The sequence below is a fragment of the Lepisma saccharinum genome, chromosome 28 (genome assembly GCF_977018435.1).
Source record: "Lepisma saccharinum chromosome 28, izLepSacc3.1, whole genome shotgun sequence".
Classification (NCBI taxonomy): domain Eukaryota; kingdom Metazoa; phylum Arthropoda; class Insecta; order Zygentoma; family Lepismatidae; genus Lepisma; species Lepisma saccharinum.
In genome coordinates, this window is record NC_139256.1 from 17672159 (window position 1) to 17698588 (window position 26430).

The 26430-nt window shown below is 39.3% G+C and overlaps 1 protein-coding gene across 1 annotated transcript in view; it reads right to left on the reverse strand.

The window, feature by feature from the left end:
- Window positions 1–210: 210 nt before the first annotated feature.
- Window positions 211–26430, reverse strand: part of LOC145980758 (transmembrane protein 151B-like) — a 218507-nt gene continuing 192287 nt past the window's right edge. The window contains exon 2 of the mRNA XM_083113821.1: window positions 211–6287. Within this exon, the coding sequence (XP_082969947.1) occupies window positions 4638–6287 (1650 nt within the window). The 3' untranslated portion in view covers window positions 211–4637. The remainder of the gene's footprint in view (window positions 6288–26430) is intronic.

Here is a 26430-nt window from a genome sequence, read left to right on the forward strand (position 1 = left end):
ACACCAACTTTCCATATCTCTACCCTCCTAATCGGAGCAGGTTCAGCCAACAGATATTATTAAGCTCTACCTAAATGTTTAAATGAAACTTCCCTGTGACCTCAGATCCCAGGTAAAACGGGATTACAACAATATATATATATATATATATATATATATATATATATATATATATATTATCACCCCTTCCCATTTCAAAATTTTAAATTTTGAGTTAAATTCAATATGGCGGACGTCCGGTTGGAGCACACCTATCTGTTTCTATCATGACCAATTGTACCTAGCCTAACTCCATTACTTTTTATAAGGGACTTTTGAATCATCCTGTAGGCCCTTATATGTGACTTTTTCAACACTAGATCAAGAATTACGCGCATACACACATACACATATACGTATTATATATGTGTCTGTGTGTGGTGTGTAAAGGTAGGTAGGTAGAATCCTTTGGTAATATTTTGCGGGGGGCGAGATTTGTAGATCCGTCACTGCTGGGTGTTACATTTAGTATACACCCTAATGCCATACAAAAATGCATATTTAGGCCAAAATAGCAAAAAAATTATATAGTTTTTCTTGTTTACTGGAGGACGGAATGGATTTGGCGCAAGGACGTTTCCATAACGTTGTGCAGAGAGACGTGTACTGCTGTCGGATTAAAAATTATGGATAGTCGAGTTCAGACTTAAATAACCAGTAGACCTATATAAAAAGGACTCACATCAAAATTTAGGTTATTCAATTCTTAGTTATTCTATGGCAACGATTTCTTTTCTCAATTATGCCGTCAATTTTTTTTATCGTAGTGAGATCAAAAAATGCCATTTTTTGGGGTATTCCAAACGACTGCTTTCTTTGAAATTCTATAAATAGAAAACATGTGCTCCGATCGTTATGAAATTTGTGTACGGTTCAGGTAGAAGGTTATAAATATAATTTTAATTTTTAGATTTTCTTAATCTGCAAAAAAAAGTTATTAATTTTGTGATACATTTTTTCTTAGTATTGGCGCTATCCGACTTGAAGTGACAGTCCCCACGGTTTAACGCACATCGCTGTTGAATCTGTACGACTTCTTACTGGTAAGAAGATTTATGAGGAGGCTTTTCGCCGAGTCCTCACTTGCTTGCTAGAAGTTTGTCGCAACGGTGGTCATGCTGAAATGAATTTCCAAGTACCTCAGAAATTGTAGTTAAATTTACAATAACTTTCAGTGCAAATTAGAGCTGCAAGATCTTTGATTTTGCGTGAGCAACCCTAGGTCAATAGCGCAAGGTTTGGTTATCCTGCAGCCGAAATATGACATACAGGGACCACTGCATAATTCGGACGCCACAGAAGTGCCCAGGCAGGAGGGAGGAGACCGCAATATTCCAGATAATATTGTACCATTTGCATGTCAAAGGCTCCCTCGCCTCCTAATTACATTTACCCTAGACGCACCACTGTATGCTTTGGCTTACAAGCTCTCGCTGCTCCACCTTCATGTTCCTTGCTCTAATGCTCGACCCTATTCAGCCGATTGAACAAGGGCCGGACTTTTGCTTCAGATTAATTGCTCCTTTGCTTCAGAGACCATTGTTGCGGCTGGAGTTCCTACGAAGGCGGAAATTCCTCCATGCTCTCATAACTAGAGTAGACAATTCCTAGTTATTAATTATTATCTGCAGTACCGCGGGAGATGAGCGACATTAAACTTAGTTGGTGAACAGACAACTAAAATGACAATGCGGTTTGCATGATATTTGATTCGAGAAAATAACACATATTATAGAATGGTCAAGGGAAGGAGAAAATGAGAGGAAGAAGAAGATACCAAATGATTGACGTCACGCTGCCATAAAGAGAAGGGCTCAAGATCGAACAGCATGGAGGTTGCAAGGGAAGACCTGCCCTGCCCTGCCCTGCCCTGTGTTTATCTCGTTCTTTGAGATAGTTACATGATGTTAGTTTTAGCCTTCCTCCTATTTCTCAATGGATAGTTCTTGTAAATAGTTTTTCAAATCTCTCTTAGACCAGACTTCATACGTTAAACCACACCTGCTAAAAGAGCAGAATATTCAATTTCATAACCTTATACCTACTTTTGTAAGCAAGTCTACTCAAGAGCATCACTTGTATCTTATTTAAAGAGTGAGAGCTAGTAAACTTGTAATTCCACGGGCATGTTTTAAATACCGTAACAGATAGATTATTAGAAAATAGTAGAAGATGAAGAAAATACAGGTGTGTTGCAAACAATGCAATATCTTGGAAACGGCAAGACGTACTGCAGCAATGAAACTACGTAGATTACATGCCAGTTCTCCCAAAACTGTAATAACAAGCTGCTTCTTGTTGGATAACTGTATCTAAAAGTACTTTATAATGTAAAAGTTGGAATGTTTTTATTAACGGAACTGCCAAATTGTTAGTAAGGGGTTTTCCCATACTTCTATTTTAAATCTAGATTGTGCAGATTATATAGTAATTTTCAGAAACTTCATATAATAAATATTGTAGAATTTGTATATACAGAAATGTCTACAAATTTACTACCCTAATCGGGATGATCATAGATTGTTAGCTAAATTTTCTCTGACGTTGGCATATATTCCAATAGTGGAAAACTTTTCCTAAGAATAATTATTACACTTCTTACATTACACCAATTTTATGTCACTGTCCCTTGCTTTCTGAATTGTGACTTGTGTATTCAGCTACTCTTCATATGAATTTTTTATGTGTTTTAGTTATGCTATATTTACTCTATGTATTCAGAAAAATAATTGTTTCTCAGTGCCTAGAAATACATGAATAAATAGGATGAATGAAGAAATGAATACTGTTAATAATATCACAACTGTGTATATTTTTAGGTTATCATTAAACAGTTGTTCCAAAGAATTGTTTCTAAAGGATAGCTTGTATTGATAAATTCGAAAATATAATATGGCAATTCCAATTGCGAGAAAGTGCTGACAAATACTTCAATCGAGACATTTAAAGAAGACGTGACAGTTCCTCAATTACATCAGTGGAAAAGCATGGCTAAAGTAAGTCAAGGTAGAAAGCCGACGACCTCACATTCTGGAAAGTAAAGCGCCATGGGGAACCCAAGTTATAGCTGCGAAAATTGAAAAGATAAGATGAATTCTGACGCGAGAACCATGCAAAGTAGCTTTCAGATGCAGGAGAAAAGTAGGGAGAAGAATCCGACCGTCTCTCCATGAGTTTCCAAAGACACGAGAAAGATTCGAATTCCTCTTTCTTCGCAGTCTTCTTCTTTCTTTACATTTCCTTCGCATATTGGGTGTTGCCAGTCGCTTTTAATAATGATATCAAAGGGAATGTCGGCACGGTTTTAATATCATCTCCCCCACTGACTCAAAGTGTTTTCTTTCAGCCGGAATTTCTGGCAGGTTAAGACGTCTCTGAGTAAGAGGCATTACAGAGAGAGAGAGAAAGGACGCGAGACATCTCTTTGGCAAATCTAGTAAAATTCAGTGTTGGCAGAGCTTATTGATTTTATGCCGAAAACAAGATATTATTGTTTGGAATCAGCTCTATTTATTTGTACTATTCTATTTTACATTTTCATTGAAAATTGACATTATTTCTTTATATTTAATATAGGTACTGTTTGGTAAAGCAACTAAAAAAATTGTATTAATTTCATTTCATGTTTTGATATAGCGCAAATATCGGTATACCTATTTTCACGGAAAGTAAACTCTCTGTTATATCGTTTATATGTTTCACATGCTATTGATTGATGATGGTGTATCATGTATGATGCGGATATACAAAATCATTTGTTTCATGTTGCGTTGGCATTCTGCGCAAACAATAATTTGATCGTGCCAACTGAGGAATTGGATTTCAGACTAAATCCGTGTACAGTGGAAAACATGCTAGCACTGGTATCGATTGAATAAGGTTGTATTGGTTGAATTAATTTTCGTTTATTAAAGGGCTTAAAGGGAATATTTGTGCCGTGCGAGATAGTCTTTGTGGCACAAGGTTTACCTTACTTTTAATTTCTTTGAGGTATTTTCCAAGTTCACACATGTTCAAAATACGTGTATGCATCATATTTCGCATCCTGTACGATGTTATTCATGTACTTCATATCTGTTGCATTACAACAGTTCAAAACCTAGACATACTTGCTGACTGTACTACATGAAAATAGATCAAATTATCGGCAACCTCATCTATGAAGTTAATGAAGTCAGAAAATTTATATTTGAGAATTGGAACTGACATAGTAACTGAAGATTATACCTGCACATTCTTTGTAATCTTTGTGCCTGGTTTCCCAAATGAAATGGCACATATCACTAAATTGGAAGTTAAACTATTGTCGGAAGGAGGACAAAGAGGATTTTCCGCAGCACTTTTTATAACCAAATCGTTGTTCTTTTTAAAAAAATTATATAGAAAATAATTTTAACTTGTCGAGTTCTCTGTGAGTCGAACATGCTTGAGCTGATTCTATTTGATGCGATTTTTTAAAACTATTTCGCTCACGACGTACAGAAAAATTTGTGCGTCCCGACTGAAGTGCGAAGTCCGTTTCTTCAATACTGAAACTAGATAATAATTCAGTTTCGGCACGACCTTTTCACTGTCCTGATGCACTAGCGAAGCCTTTGCTACAAACTCGTCTCTATCGCGATAACAGCGTGCCCCCTTCTGCTGGCGGTGACCGGAGGACTGTCCTCCTCCTGCAAGTCTTGGAACTGCGTGGTCTCTATGCACGATCTCCGCTGTTCCCTCAGGCGTCTGCAAATGTCCCTGTCCGTCAGGGAGCGTCGCAGCCTCGACAGCGCCGGGAACGGGGCGCTGGTTCTGAGGGCTTCCTCGTACGTGGGCGGATCTTCCGTCGGCGTCGTCACCGTTCGACCTTGGAAGGGATCCGCCGGAAACCTCTCCATGAGCGGCGTCGGGTAGTACAGGATGAGGCGGGTTTGGGTGGACGACCTCGATATCGGCGCCTGGCTCTGGCTGACCTGCGCCACGCTCCTGGACAGGGAGGACCTGCTGCTGAAGAACCCCCAGGAGCGGCGGTTGCTCTTGTTCTTGTTGCTGTGGAGGATGTGCGACCTTGTGGAACTTCCGCGGCAGAAGGCACTGGCCGACGTGCAGTCCTGTCGGATGCTGTACGACGAGCACGTCACTGGGATATGACCGTTGGGAATGTTCCCGTTGGGGTCGGGGGTCAAGGGCAACTGCCCGTTAGCACCACCACTGTCGTCTCTGTTCTCTGCGTTGATAAGACTCCTGTCTTCGCTGTCCATCAAGAGGGCTTCGGAGTAGCTGGGTACGATCGTGTAGTTATCGCCGATGCACCACTCGAGGTCGCCGCTGTCAATCGTGCTGCCGTGCGAGAGTTGCCCTCGGGATTGCGACAACCCCGGAGGAGTCATGTAATTGACACCGAAGAGCTTTGTCACCTGGTAGTGCACGTGCGCGGTGTTGTACTCGATGAGCACCCTCAGCGGCCAAGACAGGAGGAAGAAGCTGAAGATCCAGAACACCAAGTTGTTCGAGTACCAAGGCAAATGCTCGGGATCCGCGTAGGCGATCATGTACTCCTTGAAATTTACGTTAGACAGATCTAGACCCTCCCGCATCTCCATGTAGTCGTCGTAGCGTTCGTGCTCCTGGAAGAACCTGGAGCGCTGGTCCTCGAATTCCGTGGCCGCCTCCAGGTTCGCGAAGGCGAAACCTTTGCTGAACCTTATCTTGGTGGCCGGGTGCTTCCCGAGATCCACCAGGTTCTTGGAGATGTCCTTCACCCCGCAGTACGTGAACATGAAGCACGCCCCCGCCGCGTGCGAATTGATCCTCTCGTAGTACACCTGAGTCGTCGTGTAAGAGTCGCCGTTCCTGTACCGCGTCACCTGCCGCGACCTCCTGACGTAATGGTAGCAGATGGCCTTCCACCAGATGATCGGCTGGGCGTCCCTCATCTGCTGGATCTTCTCGTACACGGTGCTCACGTCCACCTTGTAGCTGAGCTCTATGCGGGTCGTGCAGTGCCAGCACTCGACCAGATACACCATGTACAACATTACCATGAAGGCCACTGGGATATAAATGTACCCGTCGTCGCACGGAGACATGAGTTTCTTGCTCGTGATGGGGTAGTTGGAGAAGTTGAGGATGACCTTGGTAACCTCCGTCGTCCGGCACCACGTGATGGCACCCAGGCACCCGTAGATCAGGAGGGTCAGAATGAGGCACTTCCAATTGGTTCCACGCTGCAGTGTTCCACATAGCGTCTGTTGAATTGGCCGTTGCTGGAACGACAAAGAACAAAACAATTGCATCAGTATTTTCAGTACCAGTAGCTTTTAGACCCAAGATTAAACTAGACAAGTAAGCGACAACATTTACAATTTTCCATCTGTTATAGTAAGAAGCACATTTTGATTCACTCCAATAGAGTGAGGTCTTAGTGATTCAGTTGGTAAGTGTTGGTGAGCCGGATTAGAATTTCGGGTAACCAGTAAAGAAACTCCGGTTAAGAAGAGTTTCTGCAAATTTGAACAATTTCGCACAACTTGACACGTATATGTGTGCGTTGTGTGCAGAATTAATAATATTAGACTGCTCAGCGGTGAATGATAAGACTTACTGAAGTACGCAGACTCCTCTCAGGTACTGGGATAGTGTTCAGGCACAGGCAATATTAAATGCACAGATAAATAAAAGGTGGATATTATGTGATTTGAATAACACCAAAGAATTCATTATCGTATGATATACGAGAAATGTACATACAGCTTAGGAAAGCAGGAATTAAAACTTACAGGAAGGGAGGAAGAAGCATCTTAGGAATAGCGAGGAATGCTAACAAGAAAAAGGAAAACAGAGAAGAGGAAGAAGAAGGGATTATCTACGAAGTAAAATGTAAAGAATGTCAGAGTGTGTACATAGGAGAAACGAAAAAAAGGCTGAAAGACAGGTTGAAACAACATAGGGATGATGTACGACTTAAGAGAGAGAGAAATGCAATATTTAAACACACGAGAGAAACAGGACATGACATAGAGTGGGATGAGGCTAAGCAGATAGGAAGGGAGAAGAGAATGCTAGTGAGAAAATGGAAGGAAGCCAAGGAAATAGAGAAGAAAGGCGAAGAAGACACAATGAACTGGAATGGGGGACTGAAGTTAAACAAAGAATGGAAGAAGATGTTGGAAAGAGTGGAAAGGACAAGAGAAAAAGAGGAGAGGAGAAGGAAGAAAAATGAAGGGAAAAGAGCGTGAGATTAAAAAGTCCAACCACATTCTATATGGAAGTGTTTTGCCTTTTAGGTGAAAGTAAAGTTGGAAAGTGAAAGTCATCTGCTAGAAAGTTCCAAACAACTTTCTAAATAGTCTGGAGGGAGTAATGTTTGTGTATATATATTACCCTTCTTGTTGTATCTGGTTACTTTTGTACTTGATACAGAGTCTGAAGAAGACCTTGCTAGAAGGTTGAAACGTTACGTTAGTTTATGTTTTTTAATAAAATAAATTACTGCCTTGGTCAGCATATTTAGTTTTTCATAATCATGGAAACAAGGCTTAATGGAGTTATAACATTACCATGTTTTTTAAGGTGCAAATTCAACTTTCGATATATATAAAAGAGATAGCAGAACTGTTGATTTAGTATATGTGGTCTTTTGTGTCTGCTTGATGTTTATCCATTAAAATATAAGCAAACTCAAGGTCCAGGGTATCACCATACAAGATTTCGAGCGATTAAACACATGTACTAGCACATATTACTCTTTATACACGTATACGTAATTTTTGAAGAATATGCAATACAACCAAGTTAATATTTTATAAGCAACTCATTGGAACTGCTTTTTCTGCTATATCCTGGTCATACGCGTATCTGCGACGTTCTGATAAGCTCGAGCGAAACCCGTTTTTTATACTGTTCAAGATTAAGTTGGATGTATTTATTCTGAACATAAAACGTACTCAAAACAAGTCTGATATCTACATAACTTTCAGTCCAAGAGATTGCATAAATTAGTAGAAAATTCTATTCTATTAATTCTATATTAAACGAAAGAAATTAAAATTAAATGCAAAAAATAAGACAACACGGAAAAGAATCAATTTGGTAACATTGTATACCAGTAGCAGGCAGGGGTGCGTCGATAGTAGCAAACTACGAATGACGACGTCATAGAAACATCCACGGCTTACCCAGATGTCTATCTTATCTTAGGATTCCCAATACATTAGCCTTTATTAACATATTGAGGACGGCTTTTGAGAAGAGTATTACACCTCTTTCTTTTCATTTTATGATACCATCTTATGAATTTTGTAATATATATATATATATATATATATATGATGAGTTGTTGTCTGCCTGAAGGCAGGTCTTTTGACCGGAAGGTTGCTGGGCTACGTGAACCCATGGGGGTTTGCCATTGCCTTCCATGGATGAGCAGGATTCGAACTCGGGACCCCTATCGTCGCAGCGCCATGTGCTAACCATATATATATATATATATATATATATATATATATATATATATATATATATATATATATATCACCGTTCAGTATAGTTATTTCCTACATTAATTCTTCTTAAAATTTTAAGATTTTTTCGGTAAAGATATGATTTGGATATCAAATCTACTCACATGTAGATAGAATGAAAAGAATAGCGATGTAAGAAAACTGAAAATCTCGCAACATATGTAAATGATACAAAACATTATGTAATAATATGTTGATGTTGCTTACATTTACTTTTTCATATCTGAATTAGTTTTGCTTTATTCGCCACAAATTGCCGTCAATGCTATCGGATATCCAACATGCAGCTGTCCTACCGTACGTGTCTGAAGTACCTTGGTGACGTGGAGTAGGTCTGAACCTCAAATATCGAATCGCTGGTGTTGTCTGGTCTGCCGACACACACTCCAGGGACTTGGAAGCGATTCAACTTCTCATCTGGAAACACATCTTCTGGCAACGGAGGGCCGTTACTGCAAGCTGGATGCAGCGGATCGTATTTCACTTCTTCCAGTTCGAAACTTTGTGTTTGATGACAATAAAATGAGGTCGCCTGGAATCGGTGGTGAGATGGCAACCTGCCAGTTATCTCCCCCTACTTCGACTCTCATTCGCAGCTTCGGCGTATCTTGGATTCCTTCATTTTGACAACACGATTCACAAGAATATCGGAGATGATGTTAGAGCCCGATACGAAGCAGCACATAGAACTGAAGTTTTGAAGCAGCCAAATATGATAGTAATAAGTAACAGCAACCATACCGAGGATAGATCTGTGTGCGTGGTCTAATGTAATATCACGTTGGCTCAAACTCGGGCCTGCCCTGTTGAACGGTAAATTTGGTAATGGGAATTTTTTATCGGCATCATTCGAATATGTAATCATCACCAGTATGAAGAAAGAGAACATTAGTCCGCCAACAACTCGTATTGTACCTTCACTTTGCACGTTGAAGATGGGCAAATTTTACTCTTCAAGTTTTATTTGAAGTACCAAGTCACAATTGCCATAATTGTTTAAAGGTCATTTTACGTCAAGAAAAATGCCGCCCGTTAATGCCATATTTTAACTGAGAATGCAAAGCTTCTTCCTGCCATGCGTGTAACACACAAATCAAATTTTTAAAAGGAGAGAGATTTAGGTTAGTTTACGTTTCTTTTTCTTCGTTGTTTTAGAAACTTTAACTTGATCTCGTGAATATTATTTTTATGCATTTTTCTATTTTCCCATAATTGTTCAACTGATCAACTCTACACTCTAAACAAATGAACATGAAGTGTTACTCACACTTGATTTAGTTGAACAAGCCATTTTATGTTAATGTGAAATTGGTGCTTTTCACTACCATCTTCATTACCATGTATTGTTAAACAATTGACTGTTAAACGACACCAATTTTGCATGCATTTAACAAGCAAATAGTGTCTGTCTTACAACAGTTATGGTGGCTACTCAGGACTGTATTACTTAGGTCGTTGTCTATTACAACATGAAGAAACCCCTAGTTTAAAAAAAATCATTTTTGCAATTGATCTTTGTACGAAACGATCTAGTCGGGATATCAGTTAATCGGGTTGTTGGAAATTCAGTTGGTAGGCTCATGCCTACTACTGAATCTACTTGAGTATCCGTGAGGACCTTTAGTTTAGTAGGCAGTCTCATATTCTCAGAGCCTAGTCATTTTTGAGTATTGTTCGTTCTACAAAAGTCTCAAAACTCGCATCAAAGACACATTGCTAACGAAGTGAACTGATCAACTGCACTACCTCCGTGAACTTGTTTAAACGAATAATTTTTGGAACTTTTGAGAGTCTCCTGTTGTAAGCGTCAAACGCAGTGTTTTGTTTGTGGAGAGAGACGTATGTAAATTTCACCGCAAACGTTGCACGCTTTTATCGAAAAACTATGAAGGAGAGTCTCGGTTCATGGATTCTCTAAAGTAATTCATAGCGTTTACTAGAGGGCTTGTAGAGCGTTCTGTTGGGAAAATTGTCCTTTGATGCTCCATTATCCTGATTCTTATGAAACCCACATTGCGTTGTGACAAAATGCTGGTTGCTAAAAGTAAGGGACACGTGAATACCTTTTCTCCCCTTCAAAAATGGACAACGAATATGCAATAAACTCCATGGAAAAAGGCCTGAATGTTATAATAAAAAGCGGGGACCTCTGCACAGTGTATTGAACTTAACTAAACCTGCATAAAAGCCGCTGAATACTTTTGAGGAAACGTTTAATTTGGGGTAACTTGCAGTACATCTGAGAAGCTTCAGAGCACTGGAAATGACATGGCACCGACCACTTCTTCAAGACTAAGAAAACGTGGCATTCCAACCCTAAAGTAGATCAGTCTCTAGCGTACGATTACGTTTCTCATTAATTAGTAGTAAGTCTCGAAAATACAATCCAAGTATTTCTCATCCATGATGCTTAATGTCAGCTCATTCTGTTCCATAGATTGTCTGCCCCTTGATTAGCCAATGACATTAATACATAGTAGAAATAGTATTCATTGAAAGGCAATGATTGTAAACATGTGACTGGGTCGAATAAACATTAAAAATTATAACGCACTCGTGTGCATGCGATGACCGACGCGAGGAGCTGCGAAGAGAAACTTGGAGGGTTCACTTTGATAGTGTGGCAAATCACACGAATTTTGGAGATAGCTTTAGCTCTACGTGTATCAGGATACACACACACACACACACACACACACACACACACACACACACACACACACACACACACACATATATATATATATACACAAAGTTTATGTAACTCTGGCCCCCAATACTATACCAGTTAGCAAAAGCTGCAAAAAATACCAAAATACATTTACGTGGCGTAGTGCCCGTACCCAATTACTGACATATTGACACTATTCGAACTTTAAAATTAGGCTAATAACACTAATACACAATATCTCAGTGTAACATCAATTATCTCAATTGGTCGTGACAGACAATGACCTCCTGTGGGACCGCCTTGACGCGGCAAGGGAGCTTAGTGGGGAGGTCCTTATCATCCTCCTTATGTTAGTTATAGGGAACCAAATATACGAAACGTACATTCGGTACTACTACAGGAGACAAACCTCAAAAGAAAAACCCTATTCCAAGGTAGTTCTTTCACGTGCCGATGGGACAGTGTTGGCTGCAGAGGCAGTTGTAGTCGCGAACGTGGCAGCAGTGCTTTCGGCTTGGACCTTGCGTAGCCTTATTTTTGGAGGTAGACCTTCCTCTGCATACAGGGCCTGTCGAGGCGACTTCTTATGGTCCCTGTTTAATAATATGTGTATGTATATAGGTACAAACAACATTTCGAACCAGGTGAATCCCCCCCGAAACGTTTGAAGGCCTTGAGCTCACCTAGCATGGAAGACAAGTAACGTCACATCAGTGCCACGTTATCTTGTGATTAGCATAGTAAAACGACTGACTGTAACAATCTATCTATTTACACAAAAAACAATGAAGCTGCTACACTGAACTGCAAGACGGAAGTCTCCTTATAAAGGCAAATACAGGTCGCCAGACACACAACCTTTTGAAGCTAAAATCTTTGGGCGACTTTCCTGTTCAGGTTGAACCCCACCGTCAACTGAACAGTTGTAAAAGTATAGTATCCCTCTGGGATCTGCTGAACGCCACAGAGGAAGATATTCTTCACCAGTTTTGCGACCAACATGTCATTGCAGTGCAGCGAACTAAGATGAAGAAGTCCGGATAACTTGTGGCCATGGTTTCACTCATTCTCATCTTCAGTACGACCTCTCTCTCCCGGGTAAACTACCAGCTGGATATTATAGCCTTAATGACAGACCGTACATTCCCCCCTCATGAGGTGCTTTAAGTGCCAACACTATGGACATACTCACCCGTCCTGCAAGGCCACACTACTGCCATCTGTGACAGGTGCAGTCAAACCGATCTGCTGATGGGATGGACACAATGGCACATACATGCCCGACCAGGTTCTAATCTGATTCTAATCTAATCTGGCTTCTTAGCGGGTTATGCTGATCATTCCGCCACGGAGGCCTGCAAAACTACTCGACATTTGCCTACAAAGATAACATTTATGTATTCGAAGATTTACCAAATACTAATTTATCTAAATTACTTGAGAATTATAGTTAATGTATTTGCTACTTTTTACTTAGATCGATCGAGCATGTTGATGTACACGATAAATAAACTCCAAAGTAATTTTTACTTTTGGGTACCTATCTACTTACTTAGAGAATATTTTAGAAGGCGGAATGAAAGTACGTATCCTACTAATACCAATATGCTTGAAGTGAATCAACATGATCCTAGAGAAAATAGTACATTGTTGTTAGCTGAACTTAAGCAAAAATAATATGTTTTTGCAAGACTTAAATTTCTTATCTAGAAAGGCTGAATATTTAGAAAGTGTAATGATGTGGTATTATCCTTCTTCTTTGGATTCTAGTTGTTATTTTGGCTGTGTATATGTTTCATTAGGATTCAGTGATTATCTTTCTTATACATTTTATTATCTTTTATGCAAATTTCAGGGTTTCCTTGTCTCTGTTCATTATCAATTTGATTAAATGTTTTATTCGCAGTTTCTAGTATGTCTGGCATCTTGTAATTGTATGCTACGTGTAGGGACATTGAATTTTCGCGATGCGCGAAATCGCGAAATGTGAAAAAAGATGAATTTTGAACATTCTGCACGTACCTACACCCACAATGATGAAATATGCATGAGTTTTATTCGCGAAGTAATGTGAAATGTGTACTTTTCCACGAAATGAACGCTTTTTCGCGAAATAACCGTGAAATATCATCAAATTAAGTAGAAAACACGCAAAAACTGGCAATCGAGGTTGTGCGCGCAAACTGTCGATTTGTAACGAAACGTTTAGTTTCCTACCCCTTGCAGCTGAAGAACGTTTTATCTTCGATCACACCAGGAAGACGCTGCAAATTGGGATTTCCCATGCACATAAACTCAGTTCGAAAACTTCGCTCCCTGTCAAGCTGCATTCCTTTCTTCCCCCAAATGTCTACTCAACTTCCAGTTTCATCGAACTTGCTAGCTGTGGCAGCGATAAGATTAGTCTGTTCCCGCACATCAAGGGAAACAATGGTGTCATTTGTGTTCAGTCATGAATGCATTTTGTTTATCATCATGTGATTTTCAACATGTGTTTGTGTATATGCAGTAGGACAGCAAGGATATCCTTTAAATACATACAATGAATAAATCACTTGAGATATGCAATTTAGAAATGAAGTGATTTTGTGTTGATGTTTTCTTTTTGGTTGGACAGCTAAGTACTTGTGTATGTGCACAGTATATAAAAATGAATTAGTTTATCAATTTATATCTGTTTTGTATGTTGTTTCCTCTCATAATGAAAAAAGTGTGTGCCAATTTTTTTTCCACCGCTGGTATATACCGCTGATCTAACATTTTATTTACCGCTCTCCTCAGTTTTTATTTACCATAAATTTGTCTCCCTAGCTATGTGTAATAAGGATTTACTGTTGTCAGCAGTAAACTCCTACAATAAAAGATAAAATAAGTAACAAATAATCATTCAAACAGTTCGATTTTGAAAGTTCGTTCTTTGTTACCGATAACTAATTGAAGATTTATACTCATCGGACCGTGCCTGGGCAAAACGAACTCAGATTTCTAGTCCAGCGTGCTAATTGCACCTAAACCCTAGTGGAAAATGCCGCATTGATCTGATAACAAAATTAGAATTGGAAGCTCATGGCGCTGCGGTTCTCTGATCAAGGATTCCTTTGGAAGCCGCCCAAGAGCCTAGTTTCACCTGGCAAGCCTCACTTGCCACCCCTCAAGGACCCTAGGTTTTCGGAGAATGGAATAAGTTATAGCGGAAGATGTAAGGGGATGGATAAATCAGATCACGTGTTGGTTTCTTCTTTGCAGAAACTCACTTTTATCATGCAAATTTTCTCATAGGAGGGAGCCTCCACAATCGACCCTACCGTAACGTGGAACTTCACTGTAGGATTAAAGGTATTTTAGGGAGAAGAGGCGCCGCATTTTATCTTCTTCTTAGAATAGTCTTGTACACCTTTCAAGCATTGTGAATCTCTTTGCAACGTAATATTATTTCAGCTGAATGTCTACCCTTGTATACACTAGAGTTTTTGTTTGGCGGGAAACCGTGAGATCTTTGATTATTTCGCATGGATATATAATATTGTATAAACTAAAGAAGGCTTGTTTGGAGAAATTTTTCAGATATTTGATCAAGCTGGACAAATAATCTTGTATGCCCAAAATACTGCTTTGGTAAACATATTCGAAATTTTGTTATTTCAGTTGAATCATGTCGCGAAAATCTTTTGGATCCTTCAATATTTCACCTGGATACGGATTGATTGATTGTTTTAGTTTATTTTACTTCGCTTTTGTGACACTTTTGGCTAATCGCGAAGATGAGGATCAGTGATGATATCGTCGGTCGGATGACATAAATACGTATCTCAACTTTTTAAAGTTTTCAGGAGAAGTAAAAAATGTTTTCGCACACACTGTGGTAGATAGTTACGAGAATACTATTTGCCCTCAAGAAATTTTATTTTGTCACAAAAGTGTTTCGGCAATCAAGTAATGTGGTTGAATGTTGCTGGTGTTGCTTTACATGTGTGAAATTTCATAATTTGTTGATATACGTCGGTATATCAGATCGTAATTATTAAACACTCAGAAATATCTTTGAGAAACGCCATGCAAATGAGTATCAAGTTGCAGCTGCACGATTTGACAAATCTTTTTTTTAATCAAAATGTGAACAGAATCATACATATAATATTCATGATGTTATTGTCTGTGAATTCTTTTTGTTTTTACATTTATTTTGAAAGTGAAGAGTTATTTTTATTTTGAAGTTTACAAAACTTTCACTAGTTAGTACAAGTAAAGAACAAAAAGTTGAAAATTACTTCATAACAATACCACAAAATTGAGAGATAATTTGTCTACATGACATTAGCTTCAAGAAAGAAAATGTGAAATGCGGTGGCCTGAAACACGTTGTTTCTGTAACAGATCAATTCAGTGGTTCTAATTTGCGTAATTTCCTTGCAGTCGCTATCGAACCACGGGAAAAGGACCATCACACAATGACAATAACTCCACACACTTCACAGGTCCTTTATTCAATGGAGGTGGCATATCTCTTCACTACGATTTTTGTGGGATCCTCTTACAGTAAACTTGTTTTCTTGTAGATACTGTTCGGCTTGCCTGAAATCGTAGTTGAGGAATATATTTCCAACTAAACATAAAACCGTCATTAGTCTTCTTAAGCTGGAAAAGCCTCAGATCTTCATCAAGGGTATGACATTTTCAAACGACGCTCTTTCCTCGGCTTACTGAATGACACGGTCGTGGTCATATATTTTTTAAAAAGGAACTGAAGAAAATTGTTTTATATTTCACATCATAAGTTACCTAAAAATTCAACTCAAAATTTATGCATCAACTTACTGTACAAATAACTGTATTAATTTTCGAAGTAAGAAAGAAAATTACCACATGTCAAGAATTAAAGAACAGTGTATTTTTGAAAAATAACAAGTACGAAATATACGTTCATACACTTCTTTCAGCATGCATTCATATTATGAAGCAAGATTATACATATCGTCATCATTTTTACATATTTTAGGTTTTTCTTCACGTTAATCACATCAAGTCAATTTATTACCACTTAGAAATACTTCCAATCCTGCGAAGATTTTTACGAGAAAATCGGCACGAAACGCTCGATTATCACCAGTAGAAACTAAGACAAATTAAGTATATTTATATGTTCAATAGACTTTCCACATTCAGAGTAGACACTTTTTTCATATTATCAAACTAGGCCTTTCATTTATGTAGCTACATACATGTCGACAATACTTATCTGAAATTCAGTTTCAAGAGAAGATGGCTGCCATTATTACGTGATTCCATCGGGTCACTATTTTAATGTCCTTTGGACCTTTCATGCACTTTACGACATTTTTTCAAGTTCGGATTACAAATAATATACTTATCTGCATTGCAATATCACTTTTCACGGACAAATCTTCATGTTATATTCAAATAGTTCCAATTTAAGTTTCCGAAAATTTTAGCGACTCCATAGTACTCGTCGGTGATCTTTTAGATGAAGCAGTGTATCCAAACTCACACTGTTACAACTTTACGCACAGAATACAAACTTGTTATAATTTTTCAAATGACATTTATAGAATTGTACAGATATAATACATGAAAATGCTTGTAAAAGAAATTAGATACAATAAAACAGATATTACAATACTCTATTACTTGTTTACGTATTTTCTTTTTACCATTTACAGTTATTTTAAGTTTTATAATTTTGGTGGGAAAAAGGTTATTTACGCACAACTTAGATTTTTCCCTTTAAGTGAGTTGGCTATGTTTCACAACTTTACAACTTTAGGATTACTCTTCAAGGCGCTCCTTGCAACTAATCGAATTTTATCGTCGAAATTCTACCAAAACTCATTTCAAATGGTTTGTACGTGTTAGTAATACATATTAAATACATGTTCGTACCCATATACTTATGAATGAGTAAGTAAAACCGGTTGAAACCAAACATATGTGCGATTTTGCATAAATTGGCAATCTACGGTAAGCACATTCTTGATACATCCCAAACCAAATTACATCGCTGAGATATTAAAATATTTTAAATGTTTGACGTTTACATATGTACTTCGATTAGAACAAAGCCAAAGTGATGCAAATTAATTTTATACAAATATAAACTACCAAATACGAACTTAAATCGTAGATTTCAAGTGACAGAATTATTTTATTTTTCACGTTATGATGGTACTCATTATGGTACCGTCATAAGGGCCTTAAAATTTATAAAATCTTCCATCTGCATTGTGTGCACGATGTAAGCAAGGTTTCTCTGTGCCAGAGATGTACGAGCTGAGATGGGACAAATATTTCTGCAACTTGCTTTAGTGATCTGGAGACGACACTGTGGTCAGAGTCTCCCTTGTATTGCTCATGATGTGGATCTAAGAAACTCAGCTAACAAATTTACTAACTAACTCTCAAGCCTTCTTAAACTCGAAGATTAATGGCTGCAGAAACACAAGCCTTCCATCTGTTCCTATCAAGAAACAGCAACAAGAGGCTAAAAAATCTCAGCACAATTTACTTTTTATTCTCGGCTGTTAATATTACACATCAATGCAGGCAATACAATCCTATTCTTGTTTTGGCCAACACGACTGTAGCTGAACTGACGTAATCATAGCCTTCATTACGTAACTTCCTACTCAGTTTTTCTACCCTCCTTTTCGAGAAGTCGTTCACCTTCTTTTCGTGAATCGTCGACATCAAAATGTTAAGGGATTTGTTGCAATGTGGTCTGTAGTGATGGCAATGCTCTCAGTATCAAAGAATTGTCATGCATTTTGTTTACCTCACATTTTGTATTGTCAATAAGCAACCGTTTCTTGTGAAACGTAAGGCCACTATCTTGAACGAAATTTATTTATTTATTTATTTCGTCTTCTTTTACATGGCGAAGTTAAGGCTGTGGAGCCTTTTCTTCCACTTGACCATGTTTACAAAAAAATTGAATATGAAATAATTAAAATATTGAAAAAAAAGGAAGAAAAAAAATATATAAAAAATTACAGAGAAATAAAAAATACAAAGAGAAATTACATATAAGAAAGGTAATCTAACCTATAGATACGGGCACACACACTCACACTCACACATACATATTTTTGCCCTTACACACGTATAAGCAAATACATTACACTACACTTACTTAAGCACAGTCCAATATTACACATACTTAAAACACAGTCCAAAAGGGTATACTTTGACGATAATTCATCTTAACTATTACTCTAATTCATTTTAGTGCCTTACGTCCTTCTATCATTCTCTGCACCCGCCATATTAATAGGGAAATCAAACATTTAATTTTCATTGTATAATATGTGTAACTTTAACAATTTTTTGAACGTCACAATTGAGGAAGAGACATGAATTTCAGGTGGCAACTTGTTCCAAAGGCCTGCTGAGGTAACACTAAAAGAATTTGCATAAAAGTTGGATTTGTGGAGTGGAATGGACAGCAGAGACCTTTCGCGCGATCTGGTGTTGTGGCTGTGAAAGTCGGAAAGATGTTGAAATCGGTTATAGAGATATTGCGAGTGTTTTATTTGGAGGATTTTGTACAGTAAAATTAACTTATGAAAATTACGTTTATCGCTTAATTTAAGGCACTCGACCTTCGCAAAGTACGATGTCAAATGGTCTGAATATTTTAGGTCGAAAACGAAACGAATGCAGGCATTTTGAATTCGCTGCAGTCGTTTAGCTTGCTCGTGATTGACATCCAAGAAAGCAATGTCGCAATAGTCAACAATGGGAAATACAAGAGACTGGACCAGTTTAATTTTTATGCGTTCAGGGAGGAAGTTTTTGAGCCGATAGAGTGAATGCAATGCACCGAAAGCTCTTCTAGATACAGAGTTAACTTGCTCTGCCCAGGTGAGATGTTGGTTGAGTATCACACCCAGATTCTTAACAGTAGTGCAGAAGGGCAGATGAATATCATTTATGTTGAGTCTAGGGAGGCTAGATTTATCTATTTTGCTCAAAATTCTAGGGGAACCTACAAGAATACACTGGGTTTTAGTCGGGTTTAGATGTAAGCCATGGTGTGCAGACCAAGTACTTATTTGTTTAAGGTCATTGTTCACAATTTCTATTGCATGCAGTATTTCTTGCGGGGGGAAAGAGAAATATAACTGAAAATCGTCAGCATAGATATGGTATTTACAGCCGTTAAGCACCGTCGGGAGGTCGTTTATATACAGAGCAAATAAGAGGGGGCCGAGTACGGTGCCTTGAGGGACACCACATGGAATGTTTTTCCACGACGATTTTCCATATAGGTCAACGACACATTGTCGACGTTCTTGTAGATAGGAGCAGAACCAATTAACCGCGGAGTCGGAAAAATTGAAAATCGATGATAATTTAGCGAGTAGAATTTCATGATCAATTGTCTGAAAAGCTTTTGTAAAGTCTAGAAGTACCAGAATCGTAAGTTGTTTATTGTCCATGGCTAGCCTCATGTCATCGGTTACGTTGACAAGAGCCGTGCAAGTGCTGTGGTTACTTCGAAAGCCAGACTGAAGAGGATCTATTAAATTATTTCGCGTTAGAAAGTCCCGGGTTTGATCGCTAACGAGATGCTCTAGGACTTTAGACAAGGCTGGGAGGATGCTGATTGGTCGGTAATCGTTGACGTTTATTATGTTGTTTGTTTTAGGTATAGGGCGTACCAGGGCGAGTTTCCAAGACGAGGGAAATGCGCCGATAATTAAAGAAAAATTAAAAATATGAGTGATAGGAGCAAGTACGTGGTAGAGAATTTTTTTAATCATGAGGATAGAAATTTCATCTACTCCTACGGCCGATGACTTTATCTTCTGAACGATTTTCTGACCTGTTCCGGCGAAAAATAAGAAAAACAAAATTTTGGAGCAATTGTGGAGCGTGTTTCAATGTTACGAATCGTTTCGTGTTTCACATTATCATCGACGATCGGAAGATCACAAAAGTGATCGTTCAATACTTCCGGTGGAAATTTATTCACGGATTCGTGGTTTCTCCGTTTCCCAACTCCCAGTATTTTCAATTTTTTCCAGAGGACGTCAGGTTTGCTTTCGTATGTTAGTAGTTCAGACGCGAATCGACGCTTTGATTTTCGTACTTCCTGGGTGCAACGGTTCCTCAGAATTCTGTAATTTTCAAAGATGGATGTGTTATAATCACCGACCTTGATCGCCTTCCTATATTTGGTGTACGCTTTGTCACGCATCGCCATAAGCCGGTGCAACTCGTCCGTCAGCCAGGGAGCAGGGGGACGCGAAACACGCTTCTTCCTGACTGGAGCATGTTTATTGTACAATTGGAGGATAAAGGTATTTAACAATAAGACTTGCTCATCCACTGTAGGTAACGTACTGATTAAATGCCATGGTACAAGGGCAGCGTCTTCATTTAGGCGGGCTTCGTTAATGTTTTTGAGGTCTCTATATGAAACTTGTTTTGCTTTGTATTTAGGAATGCGAAGATAATAGGACACGTAAATTAAATCGTGGTAGGAAATTCCAGGCACTGGTATTTGGCCATGGCGCGTTACACGATTTTCGTCAGAAACCAAGATGACGTCAAGCCACGAGTCGAAAGTGGCCGTGTGGTGGGTTGGATTTAAATGGCAAATGGAAAGATTTAAAGCAGAGAACGTATCACGGAAATCTATAACCTTTTCTTTTTTGCTACATAGGTCGGTATTCATATCTCCCAGAACGATCGTGTGTGAATATTTTGGTAGAAAGTTTGCAACGTCGTTCTCGAAGTTATCAAGGCGAGTGCAAGGTGGACGATAGACTACCGCCAGGAGGAGTTTTTGTTGAGAGATACTGATTTCGAGGATTATATATTCCGATGAACCTTCATAGGCATCGGGCGACTTTGAGAGAATTTTGGCAGGGACGTCCTCGCGCAAATAAATTGCCACTCCCCCTCCCCTCTTTCCGATTCTGTCTTTCCTAAATAAACGAAATCCCGGAAGATGCACCAGATCGTCCGAAAGACTCTCCTTCAACCACGTTTCCGAGACCAGTAAGGCATGTACGTCTTTGTTTATTTGAATTATATTTTCTACTTCTAGGAAATGAGCGAGAATACGTTGCGCGTTGATATGAATTGCGTTAAAGCTGCCGGGTGGAAGATTCAGCTGCGGCCCAGAATATGGATAAACCGTTTCCGTTTGTAGCGCTGCAGTTGAGTAGGAAAGGCCATTGTTGCTGTTTGTTGGAGAGGTACAAATGTTGCAAAGTTGGTTGAAAAAGTTTGACGTCGGCGTTGCCGAATTTACAGTACACAAATCGTCTCTATCAGCCATAATATTTCTTACGGTTTTTAAAAGTGCTGACAAATGGATGGAAAGCACTCATTTTAAACGAGATTACATATATAATTAGTTTAAAAAAGATTTGACTTACCATAAAAGTAGCGTTGATGAAAGGCAGGTGCAGTGAACACAGAAATAACACACTTCCATTAGATTTAAATTTAAAGACACTCAAATGGACGGAACGTATGCACAAGGAAGAAAAATTGATACGCAAAGAAAAAATAGTTCCACGCGCTTGTACACAATAAAAACGCATAACACACAACACACACACAATTGCATTATTTAAACATACACTCATGAATCCTTATTGCAAATTTACTTTTCATCCCGCATTTATTTCATGTTGTCAAGTGCCGCTAGTGTTGTGACGGATACTTTTCGGCCAGTCGGTAAGAGGATGATAATTCTTCCATCTTGGGTCCACACGTTCCGTTGGCCGTGGCGGTCTTTTGCCCTCCGCAACACATCTTGTCGCACGGACGTCAGGGATTCGGTAATGAGCAGCTTCGTCCCTTTCAGAGATTTCTTCCGCCTCCAAACTTCGTCCCTGGTGCGGTAGCTTGTCAGACGAAAGATGATGGGCCTCCTTCCTTCACGGACGGCATCGGCGGCGGTTCTTCTTTGAGGGCCAAGGCGGTGAGATCTTTCGATGTGCTCCAGGGTGATGTGTTGTAGGTTTAGATTCCGGTGGAGAACGTCAAGTACCAGGGAGTCTGTATTTTCGTTTGATCTTTCAGGAATTCCATGCAGGAGGAGGCAGTTTCTCCGAGAGTACGTTTCGAGGTCGTCGATTCTGATGGCATTTTCTGCCGCTTCCTTCCTTAAAATCTGCAGGTCGGACTTCACAACTTTGAACGTGTCTTCAACCTCCTCCTTGAATTTCTTGAAGGAAGCGCAGAGATCTTGCAACGGTGTAACGGCGCTGCTGTCCACGCTGTTAGGGGCTGGCTGCTGCTCGACGATCTCTTGCAGGCGGCTCTCGAAGTCCCGTAGCATCGACTCCACACCATCTACCCGAGTTGAAACTGTATTGATAGATGGCTTCGACATTGTAATCTTTGATTATTCAATTCCTGGTATCACAACACTTCACGACGCTTATGCAAATAGTTGCAAGTTGCCGGCGAGTGGAATATATAAAGTTCTAGATATAAATATCTCAATGAGCCAGGCTAAATTCGGGAGAAATTGCGGAGCTCCAACTACGCGTAGACCATACGGTCCGCCATCTTGAGGTCGCCCAGCAAAGCAGGATGTGACACCTGAAACACGAGGAGAACACTGCATCCTTACATCCTCTTGATTCACAATGTTGCGATTTTCCTGGCACATAATCGGGATCATTTGGATCACTGACATCTTAAAATAATTCACTGTCGATATCAAAGTCACTCTCGCCCTGTTCTTGCGTAGGGGATGATATACCTTCCATTTGCACAGCAGCTGAGACAGAGGTATATCTTCATTAGATGATACAGCAGATTCTTCATTAACTGTTTGAATAACAGTCTCTTTGTACATACCACTTCCTTTCTGGGGCAGTAAAATTTTACAGATATCCCGCCTTCAATGTTCTTTTTCTTTCCAAGAACAGGAGTTCTATTGATGAGACAATACTTCTTGAGCCATCTTCCCAGAGTACTAAGACATCCATCTTCTTCCTAAGGTGGCTGATCGCAAAATGATCGGGGCCAATTTGAAAGCTTTGATAATTTTTTGCCTCCATTGCCTAATAGAGCTTACAAACAAGTTTATTTAACATATAGCTTTGATGCTTCTTCGGAAAACTGTGCCGCTGTTGTTGAATTGTGATATTTGCAACTTATGAACAGTTCAGTATATGTGTGTGTTGGTAAACATCTGATATTTCTTCAACAAAACAAGGGCGATTCCTCCATGTAGGAAGTGAGGAACTTCCTACAGTTCATTTTTACTTATTTCCAGTTCTCTACTTTTTGTGTTATAAAATTATGAGTGCAATGTACGTACAATTGCCTAGGTTAGCTACTGTCAAGAGTTGACTGCTCTCGGTCGCTCCAGTAGAAGTCCAAACACGATGGACACGGGCTTTTCTGCCGCTCGCTGAGGAACTCGGCGGTCATCCTACAGACAGATGGGTGGGGAGTGAAGGGAGTGGGGAAAAGGTTACGAAGATCGGCGAGGATCGAGGAACCAGCAAGATTTTCCTCAATCAGCGATGCCAACTCCAACAAAATGTTACTAAACCAAGCACAATTTGATCTTTGTTGGCACTTAGGACCGTTTCTAGGATAATCTGCAAACGCCAATCCCTGGGAGAGGAAAATCGAATTCAAAGGAATATGTTTTCAGGAAATGAAAATAAAATTATGTCCAAATCTTATTTCTATTTCACCAGCGGACATGTTTCAAACGAAAGGGAGTATGCCGATCCAGCAGAAAGCTTTTATACAACCATGTTACAATCCATCCTCTATCTTTTCTTCATCGTGCCCCATTTAGTTCTTCAGGAGATTTTATGTTAGGAAATCGGTAGAAAGTTGGGGGTAAACAATTTTCTCAAACTTATTTATGTTCGATGTTGAACCCATGTCATTTGTTGCACCATTTTAAACAATTTGGGGGGGATATACACTATTACATAACTGTTAAAAACAAGTAACGCAAGTTCAAAACTCTAGAAAAGCATATGCAGAATTATAATTATCCGAAAAAAATAAGTAATTAATAACAAATCCTACCACAGTTTCGGAGCCTTTAGCATAATTTCGAAGTTTAAGCAACACTTTTTATTATCGTCAATTCACACGATAGGGAGGGGGAAGAAAATATATATTCTTGGAAAATCTGAAATATCGTCAATGTTATTTTCACCGATTTTTATAGGTTCACATTTAAATATTTCGTAGTTCAAAGTGAGGAGCAAGGGCCCCTTGCCACACCTTGAGCATGGGCCTGCAGCTGACATTCTAAATGCAATGGATAGTACAAGCAGAACATGTAAATGTGATTGAACCCATTTTTCAAACCTTCCTCGGTTTACCATAACTACTTCCTACACTCCGAAAAGGCCACGAGTTTCCACTGCAACAAAAGGTGCCAATGTTCATTTTACCTCTTGCTTTCATTAGCCCTTGTCAGACTGTGCTGCTATTGTTAGATTGTGACTTCGCCGATTTGATAACATTGAAATATACATTTCTCCGTGACTTTCTCTTTATTTTTTGTGTGTATTTTCTCCTATTGTCTCATTTTGCTACTGTAAACAAAACGAGATACGCCAAATTGTGATACAGTTTTGGATTTACTTTGTCTGACATAACGACGCTAACTCAAGATGCGCCACTATGTCGTACCAAATTCTTTAACAAACTGAGATACACCAAATTAAAAAAAATATCCATAACTTCTTTATTAGTTTGATTTGAGCTATGCCTCTTCGTCAGGTGATGCAAGGCACAGGTACGACAACAAATATGTCAATAACACAATTTCGAAAAAAAAATTAGATACGTCGTTATGTCATCCGACCGACGAATAATGAACTTGATGAAGGGACACTCATTCCAATGCCGGGATTCGAATCTTGAACCCCTGGCTTCGTAGCGTGCTGTTAACCATTATCCAACGCAGGTCGGTTTTAGATACGTTAATAAAAACTCCGATCTGCGGGCAAGCACTCAATGATCCTTGGTTTGAATACTGTGCAAGTAATGGGGAAATTTTAATTCGAGTAACTGAATTGTTCAAATAAGGAGATGCATCAGTGGTAGATAGGTTTGTAGTGTATCGACGCGCTAGCTACGTTAACGACCGGCTGGCTTTGAAGTCGCATTCAACGCAAAGTGTTGCCACACATCTACTCTACGCCACCTTGTCTCTCCGCGCACAAGAACCTTCCCACGGTCTCCACATTGAAGTTGCAAAGTACGGCAACAGCGTATCCGCAGTCATGTGACTGAGACTCCACGTGGAGTAGACGAGCAGAATGACAGCTGCGCCCATTGGCTCAAGGACTCCACGTGGAGTAGACGAGCAGAATGACAGTTGCGCCCATTGGCTGAAGGTTGAGTGTGATTGGACGAAAACAACTCGCCCGCTATTTATCCCCACCCACGTTTGTGGCGGCGGCTTTCTTTAGTTCTTCGACGTTAACGAAGTAAACTCATGGGCTATAACAACATGCTAAACAAATAATATTTCAGAAATATTGTCACAATCAAGTGTTCTTAATTGTTTGAGGTTTTCCGTTTTTCCTGAATAATTATTTGATGTATTTGAATGTGCTAGAATACTATATATATTACATATTTTTGCGTCTGCGCCATAGTGTAGTTGTTGCTAACTCAAGTTTTAATTGGGAGCCAAGTCTTGATTATCATCTTTGAACGTAAAGTGGACTTAAAATAATTTTATGATTAAAAAAATGCAATGAGTTTGAAATGGGAAAATGGGAAATTTAGCATATTCATTGCGATATTTTGCAATTTAAATGTTACAATATAATGCTTTATCGCTGTGAGGTATTTTAATTTCACACCCTTTCTTTGCTGTATCTTTCTAACCAGACAATAGAGCTCAAAAGTTGAACGTTCTAAAATTGCTTCTGCACGTGGCGCCCGTTAACCCTTTCATAGCTGGCTTTAAAGCAAAATAATTTACAAAATAGCCGCTTCATGGAGAGAGCGCCACCGTAGCAACACGCGTGTTTACCGAACGCGGTTCAATGCTCGCTCAATAATTGCGTTTCCTTGTCGCTCTCCGCCGGAGATGATGGGAGGCTGTGTCTGTAGCTTTCCCTGAAACGGAAATCACGTTTTGCTTTCCCCTTCCTTTGCAATATATCCTCCTCTCTTTCCTCTGACTGAGCGGGAAAAAAATGAGTGATCATTTGCTGCGTTTCTCCCTTTTTCACCCGC